The 26,237-nt window shown below is 45.0% G+C and overlaps 1 protein-coding gene across 1 annotated transcript; it reads right to left on the bottom strand.

Moving 5' to 3' along the window:
* Positions 1-22,557: 22,557 nt before the first annotated feature.
* On the bottom strand, positions 22,558-23,927 carry LOC123410346 (fasciclin-like arabinogalactan protein 3). Its single transcript, XM_045103277.1, has one exon. The coding sequence runs from the start codon at positions 23,730-23,732 to the stop codon at positions 22,830-22,832; it is 903 nt and encodes a 300-aa protein (XP_044959212.1). The 5' UTR covers positions 23,733-23,927; the 3' UTR covers positions 22,558-22,829.
* Positions 23,928-26,237: the final 2,310 nt, after the last annotated feature.

Genomic DNA, 26,237 nt, shown 5'->3' with positions numbered 1-26,237 from the left:
AATCAATCTAAATATAAATCAAGTTTACTACAGTACCTAAAGAGCTGGTAGTTTGTTTTCTTATGCTAATGATATCACGAGTTTCTGTTTAAGTTTTGTGTTGTGAAGTTTTCAAGTTTTGGGTGATCTTCTCATGGACAATGGGATAAAGAGTGGAAAGAGCTCAAGCTTGGGGATGCCCAAGGCATCCAAAGCCAAATTCAAGGACACCAAAAAGCCTAAGCTTGGGGATGCCCCGGGAAGGCATCCCCTCTTTCGTCTTCAATCCATCGGTAATGTTACTTGGAGCTATATTTTTATTCACCGCATGATATGTGTTTTGCTTGGAGCGTCGTGTTTTATAGGAGTATTTTATTTTGTTTTCTTGCAATCATCCTTGCTGCACACCTTTTTGAGAGAGACATGCACTTATCGTGAATTTGCTAGAATACTCATTGAGCTTCACTTTTATGTTTTGAGTTAGGCAATTTAGCTCGCATGTGCCTCACTTATATCTTTTGAGCTAGATAACTTTGCTCTAGTGCTTCAATTAGATATTTTTAGAGCACGGCGGTGTCATATTTTTAAGAAATAAAAACTCTCGATTTTCACTTATATCTTTTTGAGAGTTCTCTCTCTTAGTAACTTGGTAATTGGCTTGTGCTATGAAAGTAATCCTAAAGATGATAGGCATCCAAAGATGATATAATAAAAACTTCCATATTCAAGTGCATTGATTAGTAAGAGAAGTTTGATTCCTAACAATTAAGTTTTGAGATATGGATTTGGTAATATTAGAGTTATGTTAGTAGGGTGTTGTGAATCTAGAAATACTTGCGTTGAAGTTAGTGATTCCCGTAGCATGCATGTATGGTGAACCGCTATGTTAGGAAGTCAGAGCATAATTGATTTATTGATTGTCATCCTTTGTGTGGCGGTCGGGATCGCACGATGGTTAACACCTACCAACCCTTCCCCTAGGAGTATGTATTTAGCACTTTGTTTCGATTACCAATAAAACTTTCGCAATAAGTATATGAGTTCTTCATGACTAATGTGAGTCCATGGTATAGATGCACTTTCACCTTCCACCATTGCCAGCATCACTAGTGCCGTGCAAATTTCGCCGGTACACAAACCCACCATATACCTTCCTCAAAACAGCCACCATACCTACCTGTTATGGCATTTTCATAGCCATTCCGAGATATATTGCCATGCAACTCCCACCGTTCTGTCTCATGGCTTGTGCCGTTACTTACATATTGCCATTGCATGATCGTAAGATATCTAGCGAGATGTTTCAACGTCATACGCTAAGCTAGATCGTTGCACATCCCGGTACACTGCCGGAGGCATTTCCTATAGAGTCATCATTGCTCTAAGTATTGAGTTGTGAGTAAATAAAAGTGTGATGATCATCATTATTAGAGCATTTGTTCCATGTGAGGAAATAGAAAAGAGGCAAAAGTTGCCCACACAAAATAAATAAATTAAAAGAGGCCAAAGAGCCCAAACAAAAATAAAATATGAGATAAAAAGAGAGAAGGGACAATGCTACTATCTTTTTCCACACCTGTGCTTCACAATAGCACCATGTTCTTCATGATTGAGAGTCTCTTGTTTTGACACTTCCATTTACTAGTGGGAATTTTCATTATATAACTTGGCTTGTATATTCCAATGACGGGCTTCCTCAAAATTGCCCTAGGTCTTCGTGAGCAAGCAAGTTGGGTGCACACCCACTAGTTCTCCTTTTGAGCTTTCACACACTTATAGCTCTAAGTGCACCCGTTGCATGGTAATACCCCCTCATTCACATTGATATCTATTGATGGGCATCTCCATAGCCCGTTGATACGCCGAGTCGATGTGACCATCTCCTCCTTTTTGTCTCACAACCTCCACCATACTCTATTCCACCTATAGTGCTATATCCATGGCTCACGCTCATGTATTGCGTGAGAGTTGAATTTTTTTGAGAAAGTAAGAGTGCAAAAACAATTACTTGGCCAATACCGGGGTTCTGCATGATTTAAATTCGTTGTGTGGGGATGATGGAGCATAGCCAGACTATATGATTTTGTAGGGATAACTTTCTTCGGCCTTGTTATTTCAAAAGTTCATGATTACCTTGCTAGTTTGCTTGAAGTATTATTGTTTTCATGTCAATAGTAAACTATTGTTTTGGATCTTACGGATCTGAACATTCATGCCACAAGAAAGAAGTTACAAAGGACAAATATGTTAGGTAGCATTCCACATCAAAAATTCAGTCATTATCACTTCCTACTCGAGGATGAGCAAGAGTTAAGCTTGGGGATGCTTGATACGTCTCCAACGTATCTATAATTTTTTATGGTTCCATGCTATTATCTTGTCAACTTTGGATGTTTTGTATGCATGAATATGCTATTTTATATATTTTTTGGGACTAACCTATTAACTCAGTGCCATGTGCCAGTTTCTGTTTTTTTCGTGTTTTTGACCTTTTTCACAGAAGAATATTAAACGGAGTCCAAATGGAATAAAACCTGAGGAATGATTTTTTCCATAACAAAAGATACACAGGGGACTTGAGAACCAAGACAAAGGACCCCGGGGAGGTCACAAGCCCCCTAGGCGCGGCCTGGGGGCGCCTAGCAGGCTTGTGCCCCCCCTGTGGCTCCTTTGCCCTACTTCTTCCGCCTATAAATTCTCTAAAAATCCAAAACTGCCAGAGAGAGCCACGAAAATACTTTTCCGCCGCCACAAGCTTCTGTCTCCGCAAGATACCATCTGGGGATCATTCTGGTGCCCTGCCGGAGGGGGGATTCGGACACGGAGGGCTTCTTCATCAACACCGTTGCCTCTCCGATGATGCGTGAGTACTTCACCACAGACCTTCGGGTCCATAGCTAGTAGCTAGATGGCTTCTTCTCTCTATTGGATCTTCAATACAAAGTTCTCCATGATCTTCATGGAGATCTATTCGATGTAATCTTCTTTTGCGGTGTGTTTGTCGAGATCCGATGAATTGTGGATTTATGGTCAGATTATCTATGAATATTATTTGAGTCTCCTCTGATCTCTTATATGCATGATTTCGTATCCTTGTAATTCTCTTCGAGTTGTGGGTTTCGTTTGGCCAACTTGAGCTATAATTCTTGCAATGGGAGAAGTGCTTGGTTTTGGGTTAATACCGTGCGGTGTCCTCACCCAGTGACATAAAGGGTAGCGAGGCACGCATCGTGTTGTTTCCATCAAGGGTAAAAATATGCGGTTTATATCTATCGCATGAATTTATCCCTCTACATCATGTCATCTTGCTTAAGGCGTTACTCTTTTTTTATGAACTCAATACATTAGATGCATGCTGGATAGCGGTCGATGTGTGGAGTAATAGTAGTAGATGCAGACAGTATCAGTCTAGTTGTCTCGGACGTGATGCCTATATGTATGATCATTGCCTTAGATATCATCATGACTTTGCGCGATTCTATTGTTGGGGAACGTCGCATGGGAAACAAAAAATTTCCTACGCGCACGAAGACCTATCATGGTGATGTCCATCTACGAGAGGGGATATTCGATCTACGTACCCTTGTAGATCGCACAGCAGAAGCGTTAGTGAACGCGGTTGATGTAGTGGAACGTCCTCACGTCCCTCGATCCGCCCCGCGAACCGTCCCGCGATCAGTCCCACGATCTAGTGCCGAACGGACGGCACCTCCGCGTTCAGCACACGTACAGCTCAACGATGATCTCGGCCTTCCTGATCCAGCAAGAGAGACGGAGAGGTAGATGAGTTCTCCGGCAGCGTGACGGCGCTCCGAAGGTTGGTGGTGATCTAATCTCAGCAGGGCTCCGCCCGAGCTCCGCAGAAACGCGATCTAGAGGTAAAACCGTGAAGATATGTGGTCGGGCTGCCCTGGCAAAGTTATCTCAAATCAGCCCTAAAACCTCCGAATATATAGGGGGAAGAGGGGGAGCCTTGCCTTGGGGTCCAAGGACCCCCAAGGGATTTGGCCGAGCCAAGGGAGGCAACCCTCCCCTTCCAAACCGAGTCCAACTAGGTTTGGAAGGAGGAGTCCTTCCCCCTTTCCCCACCTCCTCTTTTTTTTTTTTTTCTCTTTGATTTTCTTCCTATGGCGCATAGGGCCTTCTTGGGCTGTCCCACCAGCCCACTAAGGGCTGGTGCGCCACCCCCAAGGCCTATGGGCTTCCCCGGGGTGGGTTGCCCCCCCGGTGAACACGCGGAACCTATTCGTCATTCCCGGTAACTCCGAAAACCTTCCGGTAATCAAATGAGGTCATCCTATATATCAATCTTTGTTTCCGGACCATTCCGGAAACCCTCGTGACGTCCGTGATCTCATCCGGGACTCCGAACAACATTCGGTAACCAACCATATAACTCAAATACGCATAAAACAACGTCGAACCTTAAGTGTGCAGACCCTGCGGGTTCGAGAACTATGTAGACATGACCCGAGAGACTCCTCGGTCAATATCCAATAGCGGGACCTGGATGCCCATATTGGATCCTACATATTCTACGAAGATCTTATCGTTTGAACCTCAGTGCCAAGGATTCATATAATCCCGTATGTCATTCCCTTTGTCCTTCGGTATGTTACTTGCCCGAGATTTGATCGTCAGTATCCGCATACCTATTTCAATCTCGTTTACCGGCAAGTCTCTTTACTTGTTCCGTAATACAAGATCCCGCAACTTACACTAAGTCACATTGCTTGCAAGGCTTGTGTGTGATGTTGTATTACCGAGTGGGCCCCGAGATACCTCTCCGTCACACGGAGTGACAAATCCCAGTCTCGATCCATACTAACTCAACGAACACCTTCGGAGATACCTGTAGAGCATCTTTATAGTCACCCAGTTACGTTGCGACGTTTGATACACACAAAGCATTCCTCTGGTGTCAGTGAGTTATATGATCTCATGGTCATAGGAACAAATACTTGACACGCAGAAAACAGTAGCAACAAAATGACACGATCAACATGCTACGTCTATTAGTTTGGGTCTAGTCCATCACATGATTCTCCTAATGATTTGATCCCGTTATCAAGTGACAACACTTGCCTATGGTCAGGAAACCTTGACCATCTTTGATCATCGAGCTAGTCAACTAGAGGCTTACTAGGGACAGTGTTTTGTCTATGTATCCACACATGCATTGTGTTTCCAATCAATACAATTATAGCATGGATAATAAACGATTATCATGAACTAAGAAATATAATAATAACTAATTTATTATTGCCTCTAGGGCATATTTCCAACAGTCTCCCACTTGCACTAGAGTCAATAATCTAGTTTACATCACCATGTGATTTCAACGAATCCAACACCCATATAGTTCTGGGGTCTGATCACGTCTTGCTCGTGAGAGAGGTTTTAGTCAACGGTTCTGAAACTTTCAGATCCGTGTGTTCTTTACAAATCTTTATGTCATCTTATAGATGCTGATACTACGTGCTATTCGGAAATGCTCCAAATATCTACTCTACTATACGAATCCGTTTCACTACTCATAGTTATGCGGATTAGTGTCAAAGCTTGCATCGACGTAACCTTTTACGACGAACTCTTTAACCACCTCCATAATCGAGAAAAATTCCTTAGTCTCTTTAGTTACTAAGGATAACTTTGACCGCTGATCAGTGATTCAATCCTGGATCACTCTGTGTACCTCTTAACAGACTTGCTGCAAGGCACACATCAGGTGCGGTACTCAGCATGGCATACTTTAGAGTCTACGGCTAAGGCATAGAAGACGACCTTCGTCTATTCTCTTTATTCTGTCGCGGTCGGGTTTTGAGTCTTACTCAAATTCACACCTTACAACGCAACCAAGAACTCCTTCTTTGCTGATCTATTTTGAACTCCTTCAAAAACTTGTCAAGGCATGCATCTTGTTGAAACTTCTATTAAGCGCTTTCGATCTATCTCCATAGATCTTTGATGCTCAACGTTCAAGTAGCGCAATCCAGGTACTCCTTTGGAGACTCCTTTCAAACAACCTTGTATGCTTTACAGAAATTCTACATTACTTCTGATCCACAATATGTCAACCACATATACTTATCAGAAATTCTATAGTGCTCCCACTCACTTCTTTGGAAATACAAGTTTCTCATACACCTTGTACAAACCCAAAATCTTTGATCATCTCATCAAAGTGTATATTCCAACTCCGAGATGCTTGCACCAGTCCATTGAAGGATCACTGGAGCTTGCATACTTGCTAGTATCTTTAGGATCGACAAAACCTCCTGGTTGTATCACATACAATGTTTGCTCAAGGAAACCGTTGAGGAAACAATGTTTTGACATCCTACGTGCAATATTTCATAAATAATGCAACAGCTACTAACATAATTCTAACAGACTTTTAGCATCGCTACGAGTGAGAAAGTCTCATCATAGTCAACTGTTTGATCTTGTCGGAAACATCTTTGCGACAAGTCGAGCTTTTCTTAATAGTGACTTATCACCATCATCGTCTATCTTCCTTTTAAAGATCCATCTTTATACATGGATCCTCTCTCGGATTTCATGGCTTCCAGCCATTTGTCGGAATCTGGGCCCACCATTGCTTTCTCCATAACTCGTAGGTTCACTGTTGCTTAACAACACGACCTCCAAGACAGGGTTACCGTACCACTCTGCAGTAGTACGCGACCTTGTCAACCTACGAGGTTTGTAGTAACTTGATCCGATGCTCGATGATCACCATCATCATCTTTTACTTCAATTGGTGTAGGCGCCACAAGAACAACTTCCTGCGCCCTGCTACACACTGGTTGAAGTGATGGTTCAATAACCTCAACAAGTTCTACCACCCTCCCACTCAATTCTTTTGAGAGAAACCTTTCCTCGAGAAAGGATCCGTTTCTAGAAACAAACACTTTGCTTTCGGATCTGAGATAGGAGATGTACCCAACCTTTTTGGATATCCTACGAAAATGCATTTATCCGCTTTGGGTTCGAGCTTATCAGACTGAAACTTTTTCACATAAGTGTCGAAGCCCCAAACTTTCAAGAAACGACAGTTTAGATTTCTCTAAACCTCAGTCTATACTGTGTCATCTCAACGGAAATACGCGGTGCCCTATTTAAAGTGAATGCGGTTGTCTCTAATGCATAACCCATAAACGATAGTGGTAATTCGATAAGAGACATCATAGCATGCACCATACCAAATAGTGTGTGGCTACGACGTTCAGACACATCATCACACTATGATGTTCCAGGTGGCATGAACTGCGAAACAATTTCCACATTGTCTTAACTGCGTACCAAAACTCGTAACTCAGATATTCATTTCTATGATCATATCGTAGACAATTTATCCTCTTGTTACAACGAACTTCACTCTGAAACAGAATTGAACTTTTCAGTATTTCAGACTTGTGATTCATTAAGTAAATACTCTTGTATCTACTCAAATCGTCATTGAAGTAAGAACATAATGACATCCACTGCGTGCCTCAGCACCCATTGGACTGCATACATCAAAATGTATCACTTCCAACAAGTTACTATCTTGTTTCATCTCAATGAAAACAAGGCCTTGCTCATGTGGTATGATTAGCATGTCACTCGTGATTCAAAATCAAGTGAATATAAAGATCCATCAGCATGGAGCCTCTTCATGCAATTTATACCAACATGACTCAAGCGGCAGTGCCACAAGTAAGTGGTACTATCATCATTACCTCGTATCTTTTGGCACCAATATCATGAACATGTGTAACACTACGATCGAGATTCAATAAACCATTGAAGGTGATTATTCAAGAAAATAGAGTAACCATTATTCTCTTTAAATGAATAATCGTATTGCAATAAACACGATCCAATCATGTTCATGCTTAACGCAAGCACCAAATAACAATTATTTCGGTTTAACACCAATCCCGATGGTAGAGGGAGCATGCGACGTTTTGATCATATCAATCTTGGAAACACTTCCAATACGTATCGTCACCTTGCCTTTAGCTAGTCTCCGTTTACGCCGTAGCTATCATTTCGTGTTACTAATCACTTAGCAACCGAACCGGTATCCAATACCCTCATGCTATTAGGAGTACTAGTAAAGTACACATCAACATCATGTATATCAAATATACTTCTTTCGACTTTTTCCAGCCTTCTTATCTACCAAGTATCTAGAGTTGCTCTGCCTCAGTGACTGTTCCCCTCATTACAGAAGCACTTAGTCCCGGGTTTGGGTTTAATCTGGGGTCTCTTCATTATGCAGCAACTGCTTTGCCGTTTCACGAAGTATCCCTTCTAGCCCTTGCCTTTCTTGAAACTTAGTGGTTTTACAAACCATCAACTATTGACGCTCCTTCTTGATTTCTACTTTCGCAGTGTCAAACATCGCGAATCGCTCAAGGATCATTGTATCTATCCTTGATATGTTATAGTTCATCACGAAGCTCTCACAGCTTGGTGGCAGTGACTTTGGAGAACCATCACTATCTCATCTGGAAGATTAACTCCCACTTGATTCAAGCGATTGTCGTACTCAGACAATCTGAGCACACGCTCAATGATTGAGCTTTTCTCCTTTACTTTGTGGACAAAGAATCTTGTTGGAGGTCTCGTACCTCTTAACAAGGGCACAAGCATGAAATCACAATTTCATCTCTTTAGAACATCACTTATGTTCCGTGACGTTTCAAAAGGTTTTCGGCGCCTTGCTTCTAAGCCATTAAGTATTTTGCACTGAACTATCGTGTAGTCATCAGAAACGTGTATGTCGGATGTTCACAGCATCCACAGACCACGCTCGAGGTGCAGCACACCGAGTGGTGCATTAAGGACATAAGCCTTCTGCGCAGCAACGAGGACAATCCTCGGTTTTACAGACTTAGTCTGCAAAGTTTGCTAATATCAACTTTCAACTAAATTTTCTCTAGGAACATATAAAAAACAGTAGAGCTATAGCGCAAGCTACATCGTAATTCGTAAAGACCATTAGACTATGTTCATGACAATTAGTTCAATTTATCATATTACTTAAGAACTCCCACTCAAAAAGTACATCTCTCTAGGCATTTGAGTGGTACATGATCCAAATCCACTATCTCAAGTCCGATCATCACGTGAGTCGAGAATAGTTTCAGTGGTAAGCATCTCTATGCTAATCATATCAACTATACGATTCATGCTCGACCTTTCGGTCTCATGTGTTCAGAGGCCATGTCTGCACATGCTAGGCTCGTCAAGCTTAACCCAAGTGTTCCGCGTGTGCAACTATTTTGCACCCGTTGTATGTGAACGTTGAGTCTATCACACCCGATCATCACGTGGTGTCTCGAAACGAAGAACTGTCGCAACGGTGCACAGTCGGGGAGAACATAATTTCGTCTTGAAATTTTAGTGAGAGATCACCTCATAATGCTACCGTCGTTCTAACCAAGATAAGGTGCATAAAGGATTAACATCACATGCAATTCATAAGTGACATGATATGGCCATCATCATGTGCTTCTTGATCTCCATCACCAAAGCACCGGCACGATCTTCTTGTCACCGGCGTCACACCATGATCTCCATCAACGTGTCGCCATCGGGGTTGTCGTGCTACTCATGCTATTACTACTAAAGCTACGTCCTGGCAATATAGTAAACGCATCTGCAAGCACAAACGTTAGTTTTAAAGACAACCCTATGGCTCCTGCCGGTTGCCATACCATCAACATGCAAGTCGATATTAACTATTACAACATGATCATCTCATACATCCAATATATCACATCACATCATTGGCCATATCACATCACAAGCATACCCTGCAAAAACAAGTTAGACGTCCTCTAATTGTTGTTGCATGTTTTACGTGGTGACCATGGGTATCTAGTAGGATCACATCTTACTTACGCAAACACCACAACGGAGATATATGAATTGCTATTTAACCTCATCCAAGGACCTCCTCGGTCAAATCCGATTCAACTAAAGTTGGAGAAACTGACACTTGCGTGTCATCTTTGAGCAACGGGGTTACTCGTAGCGATGAAACCAGTCTCTCGTAAGCGTACGAGTAATGTCGGTCCAAGCCGCTTCAATCCAACAATACCGTGGAATCAAGAAAAGACTAAGGAGGGCAGCAAAACGCACATCACCGCCCACAAAAACTTTTGTGTTCTACTCGAGAAGACATCTACGCATGAACCTAGCTCATGATGCCACTATTGGGGAACGTCGCATGGGAAACAAAAATTTTCCTACGGCACGAAGACCTATCATGGTGATGTCCATCTATGAGAGGGGATATTCGATCTACGTACCCTTGTAGATCGCACATCAGAAGCGTTAGTGAACGCGGTTGATGTAGTGGAACGTCCTCACGTACCTCGATCCGCCCCGCGAACCGTCCCGCGATCAGTCCCACGATCTAGTGCCGAACGGACGGCACCTCCGCGTTCAACACATGTACAGCTCAACGATGATCTCGGCCTTCTTGATACAGCAAGAGAGACGGAGAGGTAGATGAGTTCTCCGGCAGCGTGACGGCGCTCCGGAGGTTGGTGGTGATCTAATCTCAGCAGGGCTCCGCCCGAGCTCCGCAGAAACACGATCTAGAGGTAAAACCGTGAAGATATGTGGTCGGGCTGTCGTGGCAAAGTTATCTCAAATCAGCCCTAAAACCTCCGTATATATAGGGGGAAGAGGGGGAGCCTTGCCTTGGGGTCCAAGGACCCCCAAGGGATTCGGCCGAGCCAAGGGAGGCAACCCTCCCCTTCCAAACCGAGTCCAACTAGGTTTGGAAGGAGGAGTCCTTCCCCCTTTTCCCACCTCCTCTTTTTTTTCTTTTCTCTTTGATTTTCTTCCTATGGCGCATAGGACCTTCTTGGGCTGTCCCACCAGCCCACTAAGGGCTGGTGCGCCACCCCCAAGGCCTATGGGCTTCCCCGGGGTGGGTTGCCCCCCCGGTGAACACCCGGAACCTATTCGTCATTCCCGGTACATTCCCGGTAACTCCGAAAACCTTCCGATAATCAAATGAGGTCATCCTATATATCAATCTTCGTTTCCGGACCATTCCGGAAACCCTCGTGACGTCCGTGATCTCATCCGGGACTCCGAGCAACATTCGGTAACCAACCATATAACTCAAATACACATAAAACAACGTCGAACCTTAAGTGTGCAGACCCTGCGGGTTCGAGAACTATGTAAACATGACCCGAGAGACTCCTCGGTCAATATCCAATAGCGGGACCTGGATGCCCATATTGGATCCTACATATTCTACGAAGATCTTATCGTTTGAACCTTAGTGCCAAGGATTCATATAATCCCGTATGTCATTCCCTTTGTCCTTCGGTATGTTACTTGCCCGAGATTCGATCGTCAGTATCCGCATACCTATTTCAATCTCGTTTACCGGCAAGTCTCTTTACTCGTTCCGTAATACAAGATCCCGCAACTTACACTAAGTCACATTGCTTGCAAGGCTTGTGTGTGATGTTGTATTATCGAGTGGGCCCCGAGATACCTCTCCGTCACACGGAGTGACAAATCCCAGTCTCGATCCATACTAACTCAACGAACACCTTCGGAGATACCTGTAGAGCATCTTTATAGTCACCCAGTTACGTTGCGACGTTTGATACACACAAAGCATTCCTTCGGTGTCAGTGAGTTATATGATCTCATGGTCATAGGAACAAATACTTGACACGCAGAAAACAGTAGCAACAAAATGACACGATCAACATGCTACGTCTATTAGTTTGGGTCTAGTCCATCACATGAGTCTCCTAATGATGTGATCCCGTTATCAAGTGACAACACTTGCCTATGGTCAGGAAACCTTGACCATCTTTGATCACCGAGCTAGTCAACTAGAGGCTTACTAGGGACAGTGTTTTGTCTATGTATCCACACATGCACTGTGTTTCCAATCAATACAATTATAGCATGGATAATAAACGATTATCATGAACTAAGAAATATAATAATAACTAATTTATTATTGCCTCTAGGGCATATTTCCAACATCTATCAATTGCTCGACAGTAATTCCTTCACCCACCGCAATACTTGCTATCATGAGAGAAGCCTCTAGTGAACACTATGGCCCCCGGGTCTACTTCACATCATATTTTTAGCTCTACACTTTTACTTTGTTGCACTTTCCACCTTCAGATCTCACCTTGCAAATAATCATGAAGGGATTGACAACCCCTTTATAGCGTTGGGTGCAAGTTTGTTTGTTTTTGCGCTGGTACATTGGTGCCTCATCTCGATACTCCTACTGGATTTATACCTTGGTTCTCAGACTGAGGGAAATACTTACTGCTACTGTGATGCATCACCCTTTCCTCTTCAAGGGAAAAACCAACGCAAGCTCAAGAGGTAGCAATATCCACTTTACAAAGTCCCAGTACCTTGCTTTTACCTTTATCAGCGTAAGTGATTTGCTTTAGTGGTGATGGAGTGAGTGGTATATTCATCAATAAGCTTTTATCACCAGTCATGTGATTTGTACATTCACTGTCAAGAACCCACTCTGTGTTCTTGGATCCTGCAGATGAATTAGTACAACTTACCATCTCATTTGCTTCAGATTTGAAGAATATGATATCAATTTCATCAGACTTGAATTTCATCACAAACAGTAAATTTGAGGACGAGTGAAATGTTAGACCATTTCATCATATTTTAACTTGCGTCCAATCAAGCAATTTCCTCAGGTCTCCAGCAAATTCTTCAGATGATGACTTTCATGTGGAGACCTGACCCATAGAAGTGATTAGTTCAATTTCTTGATCACCCACATCTGAAGGGGTGGCAAAGAGTTCATCATCATGCGAGCACCATATTAGAAATAGGCATTGAAGCTAATGCACTTCTTTTCATACTAAGGGGGTTAGAGTACTCAAATGAATAGGGAGAGAGATTCTTTGAGGACTTATGAACATCATGATTTGATGAATAGTGCCCATACTCTTGTCCCTTGTAGTTTCCCTGTATATCAGAAGCATTAGTGCGAGTACAAGCATAATATTGACCATTTGAGGAATTTGATCCTCATGAAGACTTTGGTCCACCTGAGGAATTTGATCTGGGGTTCTGGTTCTTCACAGGTGGTGTCATGAGGACATTCACCTAAAGATTTTCCAAGCAACTTTTGGGAACCCAGATTTTTCTCAAGGGAGATCCATTCCTGCAGTTAGTTCCAACATATCGAGAAAATACTTCACTAGATTGATTTTTGAACAGTTTATAGTTGGAGTCAAATGACTCATCAGAGGAATAGGACATTTGACATGCAAAGCCGGTTAGAGTGGATGGGTCAATGGGAGGACCTTTAGCAGCAACCCATGAGGTTTGGGGGTACTGCTCAGGTTTCCAGTATGATCCATCAACGTTCAGTTTCCTCTTGAAGGCAATGCCCTCTTTCCTTGGGTTCCTGTTCAGAATATGCTTTTTGAGCACACCGCAAAGGGTTTAATGCCCTTTGGGACTTTTGTATATGCGTGTCACATACAATTCCTTCAACCCTACATTTTCGTCAGTAGCATTTGTGGTTTCCTCAAGTGAAGATTGTGATACCACATGAACAGTTGAAGAATTTGTAGCGATAGAAACATTTGAGGTTTCAGGTGAAGAATTAGCAGTTTCACGTTCGATGCATTTCACACATGGTGGAATGAATTCTTCCTCAGCGGTACTGATCTGTTGAGCAAACAATGAATCATTTTCCATTTGAAGATCATCACGAGGCATCCTTAACTTCTCAAGATCAAGCTTCCTTTGAAGAAATTCATAGGAAAGTTTCTCATGATCGGCCAAGAGTGTGTCATAGTGATCTTGAAGACTATCAAACCTAGACTGAAGACTTTGAATATCTTCAGTGAGGACTTGAGTAGGATTCATTTCACAATCCAACATATCATCACTTTTGTCTAGCAGTTTCTGAAGTTCTTCAATAGCACTTTGTTGCTTAGTGGCAATGTTGGCAAGTTTATAGTAACTGGGTTTTTGATAATCATCAGGTTCACAATCACTAGAATGACAGGAGGAAGTGTGGTTTGGTACATTTGAACCTTTTCCCATGAATCAATAGGTGGGAGAGAAGCCGTCATCATATTCATTAGTGTTGTTGACGTTGTTATTTTCTTCAAGGTTGAAGATCGACTTCCTGACGAATGTGGTAGCAAGTGCAAGACTTGCCACACCAGACTGCGACTCCACTTCGGAACCTTCCTCTTCATCACATTCCTCAGATTATTCTTTAGAATCCATTTCCTTGCCAATGAGTGCCCGAGCCTTTCTGAAACTAGTCTTTTTGTGCGATGAAGGCTTTGAAGATGAGGACTTTGAAGATTTCTTCTTTTTCTTCGAGTCATCAGAACTTCATCCTTGTATTTCTTCTTCCTTGATTCTTTCACCTAACGAGGACAGTTAGAAATGTAGTGACCAGATTTCTTGCACTTGTGGCAGGTTTTTTTCTTGTAGTCCTCACATGAAGATTCTGATTTCCTCATATATTTTCTTGAAGATTTTCCGAACTGTCCATGCTTTGTGAACTTGTGGAATTTCCTCACGAGCATAACAAGTTCCCGCCCAAGTTCTTCAGGATCACCAAGACTGCAATCAGATTCTTCTTCTTCAGATGAGGAAACAACCTTTGTCTTCAGCGCATGAGGTCTTGAATAGCTTGGTCCATACAAATCTCTCTTTTATTCTTGCTGGAATTCATGAGTATTGAGTCTCTCAAGTATATCAGCAGGATCAATCATCTTGTAGTCTCTTCGTTCTTGGATCATCAGAACCAGTGTGTCAAATGATGGATCAAGTGGTCGTAGCAGTTTCATCACAACTTCATGGTCAGTGATGTCTCTAGATCCAAGAGCTTGCAGTTCATTTGAGATGTTAGTGGGGCGATCAAAGGTGTCTTGGCAGCTTTCATTATCAAGCCTCTTGAAATGGTTGAAGAGATTGCGAAGAACATTGACATGAGAGTCACGCTGGATTGAGACTCCCTCATTGACTTTGGACAACCTATCCCATATAAGCTTAGCAGTGCCAAAGCGCCGACTCTGCCATTCTGACCTTTGCTTAGGTGGCCATAGATGATATTCTTTGCTTGCGAGTCATGTTGCTTGAACTTCTTCACATCAACGGCAGAGATAGTAGCAGTGATGGATGGAATGCCATTTCCCACAATATACCAGAGATCATTGTCAATTGCTTGAAGATGTCTTTGCATCTTGGTCTTCCAGTAGGGTAAGTCCTTTCCTTTGAAGGTAGGACATCGTGCAGTAACCTTGATCATACCTGTGGTCGACATAACTAAAACTCCAGGTGGTTAAACCAAAATCACACACAACAAGGGAGTACCTCTCTCTGATACCAATTGAAAGTGCGTTATATCGACTAGAGGGGGGTGAATAGGCGATTTTTATGAATTCATCACTGCTAGTGAGGAAAGTCCTCGGTCATGAACTGAGTGCAGCGGAAATAGTACTTGACCGGAAGCGCGAAAACGTTAACAACAAAGTACCCATCGTGAATTAAGAGAATCGCTTTGCACACGTAATGAGTACATGATAAGCAGGTGAAGAATAACTCAAGTGAAGAATTTGAGGTGAGGAATTCAGAGAGAGTCCTCAGTCAAATTCTTCAAACAGTACAGATGAAAGTCTTCAACATGCAATTGAGTAAATGAGAGAGTTGAGGAAATAGAACCAATAGCTTGATGAAGACAGTTGTTGATGACCCAGTTTCAACTCGTGTGATAGTTGTACGTCTGGTTTGGAGCGGCTTGGTATTGAAACCAAAGGACACATAGTCCCGGGACACACAGTCCCTACCGTATTATCCTTGAGCTAAGGACACACAGTCCTCGCCCAACACTCGTGGTAAGTCTTCAGGGAAGACTTCCAAACACTCACAAACTCGGTCACCCGACGATCCACAATTGACTGTTGGATGCTATAGACCATGAAGCCTAGCCATCTGGAGGATGCACAGTCCTCAAAGGTAACAAGCATCGGTTCCACACAGGAATAAATTCTTCAGTGATGCTCAAGCACTTGGGTTTTGGTTTGGGTTTGGGTGTTTGGGGTATTTCCTCACTTGATGATTTTCGCTCAAAGACTTCGAGGAATTTGGGTTGCTCTAAATGACTAATGCCAGTTTCTCTTGGAGCAGCCAACCAACTAGTGGTTGTGGGGGGCAGATATTTATAGCATGCGAGCATCCTGACATGATTTGACATAAATGCCCTTAATGATATGACCGTTGGGTGGATACAATCTAGGACAGGTGGCGCGTGGCGCTGCAACGGTTGAAACTTTCAACTGTGAAAGTCCTCATATCTCTCATGTTCCTCACTTTGAGGATTTGTTAGATGTAGGTTTGGGTTGTGCATCATGAGGAAATTCGTTAGTTTTACCTCGACCCCCGTTAACAATACGGTGTTCCTATGACTCAAGTATGAAGAAAATGAAACAGAAAGAATAAATCTTCAAGCTTCAAAGTCTTCAGAGTATTTTCTTCAGGACACACCGAATTCCTCATCTTCAATATCTTCATGAGGAATATCAATTTATTCGTAATTTCTTCACGATCAAAGTCTTCAAGGAATGACCAAAGTCTTCACACGAAGACATACATTTTTAGGGGTCGATATTCATCGAATAACTCAAACTCCTTAGCGACTTATAGAACCTGTGTACACTTACAAACATACTAGTCTCTTAAGCTATAAGTCTTCAAACTACCAAAATCACTGAGGGGCACTAGATGCAATTACAGTTTTTAGCGACATGTTCTATCACGGAGATCATGTCTCTCTTTTCCAGGGATATGATTTATTATTTGAGTAATCCCACGTGCCCATAATCGCATGATTTTATTGGGAAATTACGGAGTTCACGACATAGTGGTGGGGCTTTTGGTATTTCAATGAGCCATAAAAGGTAAAACCGCCATCATAGCCCCCTCATGCCCTCCAGATCTCGCAACGCCATTACCATTCGCTGCGCCCAAAGCTCTAGTTCCGAGGCCCTCCTCCTCTTGTTCCCTCGAATTCCTCCCTTAGTCGGGCGATGGCTAGCTCAGGTTCCAAGGGTAAGTGGGAGGCCTCCTGCATCCTCGAGAAGTACATCCTGGAGCTAAAGAGCTTCGGCTACCTGCTAGAGAATATAGCCCACTGTGCTCTGAAGAAGGGCCAGGTTATGCCCACACCAAAAGATGGGGAGAGAGTAGTTTTCGTTCCTCATTTTCTTCGGGGTTTGGGATTTCCTCTTCACCCTTTGTTCGAGGCATCATGTTTTACTACGGGCTCGACTTCCATGATCTTCCTCCAAACTCCATTACACACCTCTCAGCCTTCATCACAGTGTGTGAAACATTTTTGCGGGTCCAACCCCACTTTGGCCTACGGCTGAAAGTTCTCAACGTCAAGCCCAAAGTCATCAATGGCGAGCAGCCTGACTGTGGGGGAGCGATGATCATCAAGCTCACGGGGGCCAAATGGAAAAAGGTCACATTTATAGACACCATCAAGGCATGGCAGGAAGAGTAGTTCTATATCATCGAGCCACACAACATGGGAGATGCGGCTCCTCCAGCATTCAGATCTGGCCCTCCCACCCGTCTTGTGTCCTCGACAGAAAATGCTCTGGATTGGGGAGAGGCCGCGGAGGCGAAGGAGCTCATGAAGAAGATCTCCAATCTACTAGAGAAGAAGACCGAGCTTACCAATGCAATCTAGGTAATGCTGCATTGCCGGATTCTCTCTTGCCAACATCGGTCCATCTCGATGTGGGATCACAATTCGAAAGATCTGGACTATGCGGCAGGCACTATGCCTGGCTTTTTCCGTATCACCCACGAGAAGTTGTGGAAGGCACTTTTTAAGATGGAGAAGGCTTGGCTCGCCGAGGAGGAGGACGCAGGCCTTTTCGTTCTTAACCCTTTCAGGCCGGTAAGGTTTCTATCACATCCTTAGTTTTCATCCCTTCCTTTTAGCAAGGTACTCACTCCTTCCTTCTTCCATGCTTGCAGGTCTGGCTAAAAAAGTCTGAGCAGATCAACTGTCCGACACCTTTGCCCGAGGACAATATGACACCACTATTGGCGGCTAAGGGAGTCCGGGATTAAGGGGTCCTCGGATGGTCGGCCCATCTCTTAGAGGCCGACCTAATGGGTCGTATTGTTGAAGTCCGGACTGCGTGTTCAGGAAGGAAAGCTCCAAAGACTGGCGTGTCGTTCAAGTTGAGTAGGTTAGATCGACACATCTGTCCCCGACTGGAGGTCGGTTGTATGTAACCCTAGGATACCCTAGTGTCTATATAAGCCAGAGGATTTCATCTGCATAGGCTAGTTGACTCATCTAGGGTTTTAGCTCATACGATCTCGAGGTAGATCAACTCTGTAATCCTCATACACATCAATATAATCAAGCAAGACGTAGAGTTTTACCTCCTCAAGAGGCACCGAGTTGGGCAATAATGTTGTTACAGTTGGATTTTGGGCGATTCATATATATACCCCTCCAGCTACCTCTCATTCGTAAAGGAATCACTGAAAACACATGTACATTTGCCAAATCCATCTTTTTGAGAGAGAGCCACCTACTCATGTGTTGAGATCAAGAGATTCCATTCCAATCATTTGAACCTTGATTTCTAGCCTTCCCAAGTTGCTTTTCACAATATCAATCTCTCCTACCCCTGCCAAATTTGAGAGAGAGAGAGAGAGTGGTTGAGTGTTGAGGAGACTATCTTTAAAAGCACAAGAGCAAGGAGTTCATCGTTCTACCACATCTATTACCTTTTGGAGGGAAGTGCCTCCTAGATTGGTTAGATATCGCTTGGGAGCCTCCTACTTCGTGTTGTGGAGTTGAACCAAGATGTTTGTAATGGCAAGGAGATTGCCTACTTCGTGAAGATCTACTGTGAGTGAGGCTAGTCATGTGTGGACAGAAGCCTTGGTGGAATAGACAAAACCGCTTCTTCGTGGACCCCTTGCGGGTGGAGCCCTCCGTGGACTCTCGCAGCCATTACCCTTCATGGGTTGAAGTCTCCACTAACATGGACGTACGATAGCACCACTTATCGGAACCATGCCAAAAATCGCCGTGTCAACCTTTGCGTTTGATCTCCCTACCTTACCCTCTACTTTATATTTGCATGTCTTACTTTCCGTTGCTATAATCTTAGATGTGCATCTCTAGGGTGTACTTGACTAGTCATAATTGTTAAAACTGGCCCACACTTAAAATTGGGAAAAGACCAAGTTTTTATCTTGTGAAGTAGTCTAATCACCCCCCTTTAGACATACTTTTGATCCTACAGTTACCTTTACTTATTGCCCCTATTACTGATATTGTGGGACTGAAGGGACATGCGGTACCACCCCGATTGAGGTGGGCCTGAGTTCCCGACAGTCTCTTGTGGAGTCGGGTTGACTTGGAGGGTACCCGCGAGATAACTATGTGACACGGTTGGGGATTCTTTGCCCTTACTATAAGTCCGCGAGAGGGGGCAACATGATCGGGAGGATCATTGGTCGTTACCACGAGCTCCCAAACACTAACAAGTTTGAATATGTGATCCTGGTAGGTGTGTAGCCTTTATCGCACTAACCACCATACGGGAATAAGTATGGGCACTCTTCGTCGTATCTGCATGACGTGCCAGCGTGGGAGTGGCCCACCTGTCAAGTAGGCCTGTGGCCTTTATCACACTAACCACCATGCAAAAAGAGTATGTATGCATGTGTTTAAAGTGACTTTCAAATTTTGTTAGACTTCAAATTTACTAAAAAAACCTCTTAAATATGCACTCAATAGTGTATGACACGGTGGACAACATGTGCGTACAATGGAATACATGATTGCGAGCTCATGTTCAATCCTCCATCCCGTAACACTATTTGTTTCTTTCTAGTTTCTAATTTATAAGATTTTTCTGAGTTATTAAATAAAATATTATGGGAATTTGTATGGAAAATCTCACACTCGGGCCAGCAGCGTCCTGCCATCTCTCAAGCGTTGATAGGTGGGCCACTGCCACGCTGGCACGCCACATGGACTTGATGTACATTTGGATACGGATGGAGGCACCGTATTTACATGCCCAAACATGTTTAAGAATCACTTTCGTGTATTTTGCAACTTTAAGTACTAAACTGATTGCGTGAAATAAGTTGAGGCACCTTCAATGTATTTAACTAAAAAAAATATGTGTGTTATTTTACAATGGACAAGTCCCTGGACGAGACCGAACGCCTAGAAACCGATAAAGCCCTCCATTATGTAGGCCAAAAGCAGTGCTAAATCAACTTTTGCTCCATTTGATACCGATGCCCTACAATGCCCAATCGATGCCATAACAAAAATTCAGGGAACCGGAGCACCTACTTGCTCCGATGCCTAATTTCTTCATGCAATACAATAGTAATATTTTATCAAAAAAGGCTTTCATTCTATTTTATAAATAAAACAAATCATCAAACCAAAATGTTTTCTCAGGGCACCGCTTATGAGGTGACAACATTTTCAACCAATAGACATCGATTACATAGTGGAAGGCCTAAGGCTGGCCGTAATGAAAGTATAATAAGTAGTATCATGCACGCCAACTAATCAATTTCGATAAGGTGACATAGAATTAAATGAAGAAAGAGAGGGTTGAGTATCATATTATGATACTGTATCATATTAAATGATGTGCTACTATGTGTCTTGCATGGTAATAAATAAACTACTTTATGATACTAACATACTCCCTCCTTTCCGGTTTATATGGCTCATCTTAAAATTTTCAGATTTCCATTATATTAGGCTCATTTTGAGTCCAAGTGAGTTAAAGTGCTTTGAGTCTCACGCCATATTTAATTCATGGAGTTTAGAGAAAGGAGATGAGTGGCTATGCATGCATCGTTTTCTACATCTACCATGCAAGTCCAATGAAAGAAAGGATGCTATATTTATTGCCTTGAAAATTGCATATGTGAAAAATATTTCATTGGCTATTTTAAACTAGTGTCATCCACTTACAATTCACCTTGGTTGATGAGATTTCAGATTTGAGCCCTATAAACCAGAAAGGAGGGAGTATGATACTATGCATTATGGATTTTGTTTAATGCACTAATATCATATGTATGATACTAGTATATAATATTATCCATTACAACCAGCCTAAAAGCTTAGGGGCCTGTCGGAGTTCTGCGCCTGGCCGCCGCTCGATGAGAACAAGAGCCGTCTGGACCGCGTCGCCGCATTGACCGGCCAGCAACCGCTCCAGTTGCACTGGCGATGAGGAAATGTATGATGACACTAAATTTTTATATTACCGTCTTACTATGTAATGAATTTGGATGGAATTATGGGCGAATGGATTAATGTTCTCAGTTCCTTATTTAACACTTTCGTGAGTTTTTGAATCGGATCAAATGAAATTTCATTCCCAGTTTGTTTATTTGTTTACCGCAAGGGAAATGTTTACAACCGGTGTGTCGGTCGAACGTTCGGGCTGCTCGCGTGCGACCCATGCGACCCTTTTGGATCTGAAGACCCATTCCCCTGCGTTGCTGGTGCCCCTGCGCTGCTACCGTCCGCATTGCTGGCGTCTGCCCCCGTCGACCGCCTGCATCGCTGGTGCCCGCCCTCGTTGTCCGTCTGATCCGCTGGTTCCAGCCTTCGCCCGTCGTCCTCGTTGCCTGCTGTCATATTGGGGCTCGTGCGTATACAAGTATTGCAACCGTTATTAAAAAAGCTTCAAACATTATTAAAAAAAACTTTAATCATAGACAGAAAAAGCTTCAATCGGCTCTCGTCAGCAAGGAAAGCTGTAATCGTAGTTGCATTTTGCTACTATCGGCTAACTTTTTTGCTACGTCCATCAAAGTGGACCTACGACCTAGCGACGGCTGCGCCAATTTTTTGTTGCAACCGTATTTGCATTTTGCTACTACCGGCAATTTGTTTTACATCCATCAAGATGGTGTTGCGACCTCGCGACGACGACAATGATGATTTTGCTGTATTTGTGGTTGAAATTTGCTACATCGCTGTTTGTTTTTCCTGACATCAACGATTTTTGTTGTATGACTCAATCTGACGGTCAACATGGTTCTATCCGACGGCTCACGCGCGACCGGACGAAAATTTGGATCGACCCGCCCGCACATATCAGTGCCCTTTCCGCAATCAGATACAGTTTGCGTTGAGTGCATGTGTGAGTTCCCTCATATTACCACGTGGGAGCGAACGATTCGCTCATGGGTGTGTTGGAGCGAACAATTCGCCCACAATCATTTCCACGCGTCGTCGCGTTGAGATTCGCATGCAGTACCGGATACATCACGGATCGTTAGCTTGTTAAGCCACTCACAGCGAGCGTTCTTATATATCGTTTCCATCAAAGCATGGTAGAAAGTCGAAACATTTCGTATGTGATGAATTAGTGCTGTTGGATCGATCAGTTTCCATATGTGATCGTGCAGAGTGGGTGAGATTTGAATTTTGTCCATAGACGCCATTGCAACATGGGGTTTCTTCCTTTGGTTTACAAAGGCGGATTTGCAAGGTTCATCAGAATCTGCTCGATTCATCTTGTAATTCATCCGAAAATCTAGAGCTTGGTCCATGCAAAGGAGAAATAAATTACTCAATCAATTGGCTAAACGCGAGTACTACTACTACTAGTAGCAATTCAAACACAGCCATGCACTCCTTGACTAAACATGAGCATCGTCGTACAACACGCTCATTAACCACTGTTTCCATCCTGGTAAGCGCGAGCACTAATCACGGGATCCAGCGCCACTAACAGCGGGCATTCATTCCAAGCACAGACTGCTCACCACAGCAGAAACACCACGACCGGCACGGCCACCGCCACCACCGCGCCGAGGCTCCACGGCTCCGAGTCGCTGGCGCCGCTCTTGTGCGCGTCGGCAGGGGGCTGCTCCTCTTCCCCCCATGGTTCTTCCGCCGGCGTCTCCACCACGGGTGTTGGCGCACGCACGGGCTCGCCGGCCGGCTTCGGCGGTGGCGCGGTGTGGTTCTTTGGCGACGGAGGCAGGGCCGCCGGGGCCGGTGCCGGTGCCGTAGCAGGTGCGGGCGCCGCGACTGGCGCGCGAGGAGCAGGCGCGGGCGCCTTGGGGGCAGGAGCGGGGGCCGGCGGCGCGGGGGCCTTGGCCTCGGCGGCGGAGGACGAGATGGCGTCGCTTACCTGCAGCACGACGATGTCCCAGGGCGACTCCTTGACCGGCTTCACGTAGAACACGGCGGCGGTCCCGTTCACCCCCTCCGCCGGGCGGAACGACACGTGCCCGTCCGCGCCGCGCTTGATGTCCACGATGCCGGCGGCCCCCGGCGCGCGGCCGTGGGCCTGGTAGAGGCTAGCGGCCTGCGTGAACCCGCCGCGGAGGGTGCGGAGCTTGGCGTCGCTGATGTAGTCGAGGAGGACGTGCAGGGAGAGCACGCGCGCGACGGCGTCCGGCTGGAGCCCCCGCGCCGCGAGCCGCGCCACAGCGGCGTTGTCGACGGCGAGGACGGTGACGGGGCTGCGCCCGTCGATCTCGGCGCTGAGGTTCGCGGCGGCCAGGGCGGCGCTGAACTGGGCGAAGTCCGGGCTGGCGGCGGCGAGGATGTCCGTGATGTTGTGCCGCCCGCCCTCGACCTGGCAGAGCGGGGACGCGCAGAGGAGGAGCAGCAGGAGGACCGAGCAGGGGACGGCTCCGGTGGACGCCATCGCCATGGTGCTGGGCGGGCTGGTGTCTGGAGAGGAGGGAGAAGGGTTTAGGCCAGGCCCCTACATATACGATGAGCGCCGCGTGAGCCTCACGTGGTCCGGCCGGACCCAAAACCACCGTGCGAGATGCGTACGAGGTGGGAATATACGTCGTCAGACGCGCACACACCCTTCACTGTACATGGAGATACACACGCGCGCTGCGAGGGGTTGGTGTGCATGCATGCATACATGCAGCAGGATATGGAAATGCTTAATAATATTACTGCGACAATGAGTTTAATGCTATATTTTTTCGAGTGGGGGGTGAATCAATGCATGCAATTTGTGATCGGATGCTATTTGCGCGCTGCTTAGCTGGTGGCACGTCCCGTTCTTTGCCTCTTTGACAGTGGAGACAGCTGGAGAGAAAAGCTTGACGGTGCATGCTTCAATGGCGGCCGAGGTAGAAATGGGAGATGACGAGAGGGGAGAGGTGCGTGGTAGTAATGGGCTTTGTTTGTATGCTGAATCGGTGGCGTGCCATCGCCTGTCCTCCGCTACCGTCTCTGCTTCTTGTGGTCGGACTACATAAATGGTTCCCTTTATCACGTGGCTCCAAAATGTGTGTGTGGCGAGGCGTCTACTGCGTGCATGCCTACTGGGGAATGCTTTCACGCTGCTAGCTGGAAATGTTTGGCCGGTGGTAACATATGTACATGATAGAGTCTCACAGGAAAAAGGAAACGGAAACATATGTACACGGCCTCCATTAAGACTCTGTGGCGAAGTGGTAACAGCGGCTCTTTCCGGGAAACTTCGCGGGGCTCTACTGTGTGCCTATACGTTGGTCATGCTGGTTGGGGTTCCTTCGCTCCTACTTATATCGTCTTATTTCGGCAAACTCTTCGTTTGAGAATTGTGCATATATCGTCTTATCTCTCTCTTAACTGTGAAGCACCAACCACACTATCTTTTGGTGACCATCATGGTGGACAACTCGGGCGGCAGCCAAACCCTAGCCGCCGATGTGCCCTGCCATTCGTCCATATCTCTCGTAGCCATCACAAGAGGCTTTAGGGAAACCGTATGGCCGTCGATAATGGTGGTAGTGGGATTCTCATTGTTCTTTTTTCGAGTATATATCGGGTACTCTAGCCTTTAAAGTGCTCCCGTAATATAAGTATCGTGGACCGCTGGATTTGAGATCCAATGGTCGAGCTTTGGCAAAATCACAAAAATCCCTTCGAGAGGCAGATAATATTGTGCAAGTCCGACAGTTCGGGTGGTGACCCTTGGATCTCAGATCCAACAGCCCGCGGGTACTCGTATAACGAGAGCACTTGAGGGTTGGAGCTCATGATATTTTTCCCCTTGGCCCTCTAGTGTTGGGTTCAAGAGACAAAGTGTCTGCCTCGGGTGGAGAAGGAGACACCCCTCCAAGACAAGTGACGCTCGATGGTGATGGTCGTTCCCTTGTGCGATTTGAGAGTGATGGCCTAGAGCGTGTGCTGCGGGTGGTACTCACACCAGATCTCAAGGGCCTCGGGTCTTGAACCTCTCAAGCGGCCTCAGTCTTGCCAGATCTAGACATTGTGGTCTTCATCCGTCGGCTCTAGGCTTGTCGGGGTGGTGAAGGTGGCGGTGGAGACTAGAAGAAATCCTCGGTTGGCAGTGTTAGCTCGACCATGACAATAGTCATGGGTGTCGTCGCCTACTTGGCGACGTCGAGGTATTACTTCCTCCCCTTCCCTCGTCTTCTCATGTCCGAGAGGAAAAACCAAATCCACTCCTAGATTGGGCGACAATGGTGTTGTGGGTATCTATGCCTCACCCCCTTGAGGTGTTGGTTTGTTGAGATGGGTGTGGGGTTTTGCTTGGTCCGGTTGATAGGCTGGTGGTAGCGGTGTGGTCTGATTGTCTGTGAAGGTTCCCGTGTCCTGTTGGGCCTAGTGTTTCCCACAACAATCCATATTTTTTATTTACTAGTTCTCGACATAGGCTTGCAGCGTTGGTACCCTTGTGTCCGGCTAGGGAGGGGACGTAGTTTTGCTCCCTCGGATGTAGTGGTGCACTGGGGCTGGCAAAAGCACGAAAATCATCCCCACGGGCACTATACCACTACTCTACACGGTCTCAACTACTCTTTTATAATGTAACTTCTTGACCGGTATCCTAGTTGTGCACACTAGTATAGATAAGGGCATTAGAGACAATCCATGGAGGCGGTTAGCAGCCTAGAACTCTCTAGACGCCTCGAATGACCTAGTTGTTGGAATTATGCCCTAGAGGCAATAATAAATATAGTTATTATTATAATTCCTGTATCAAGATAATCGTTTATTATCCATGCTATAATTGTCTTGAATGAAGACTCATTTACATGTGTGGATACATAGACAAAACACCGTCCCTAGCAAGCCTCTAGTTGGCTAGCCAGTTGATCAAAGATAGTCAGTGTCTTCTGATTATGAACAAGGTGTTGTTGCTTGATAACTGGATCACGTCATTAGGAGAATCACGTGATGGACT

The sequence above is a fragment of the Hordeum vulgare genome, chromosome 7H (assembly GCF_904849725.1).
Source record: "Hordeum vulgare subsp. vulgare chromosome 7H, MorexV3_pseudomolecules_assembly, whole genome shotgun sequence".
Classification (NCBI taxonomy): Eukaryota; Viridiplantae; Streptophyta; class Magnoliopsida; order Poales; family Poaceae; genus Hordeum; species Hordeum vulgare.
Note: the sequence above shows the minus strand (reverse complement) of the source record. Positions and strands in the feature narration are given on the sequence as shown.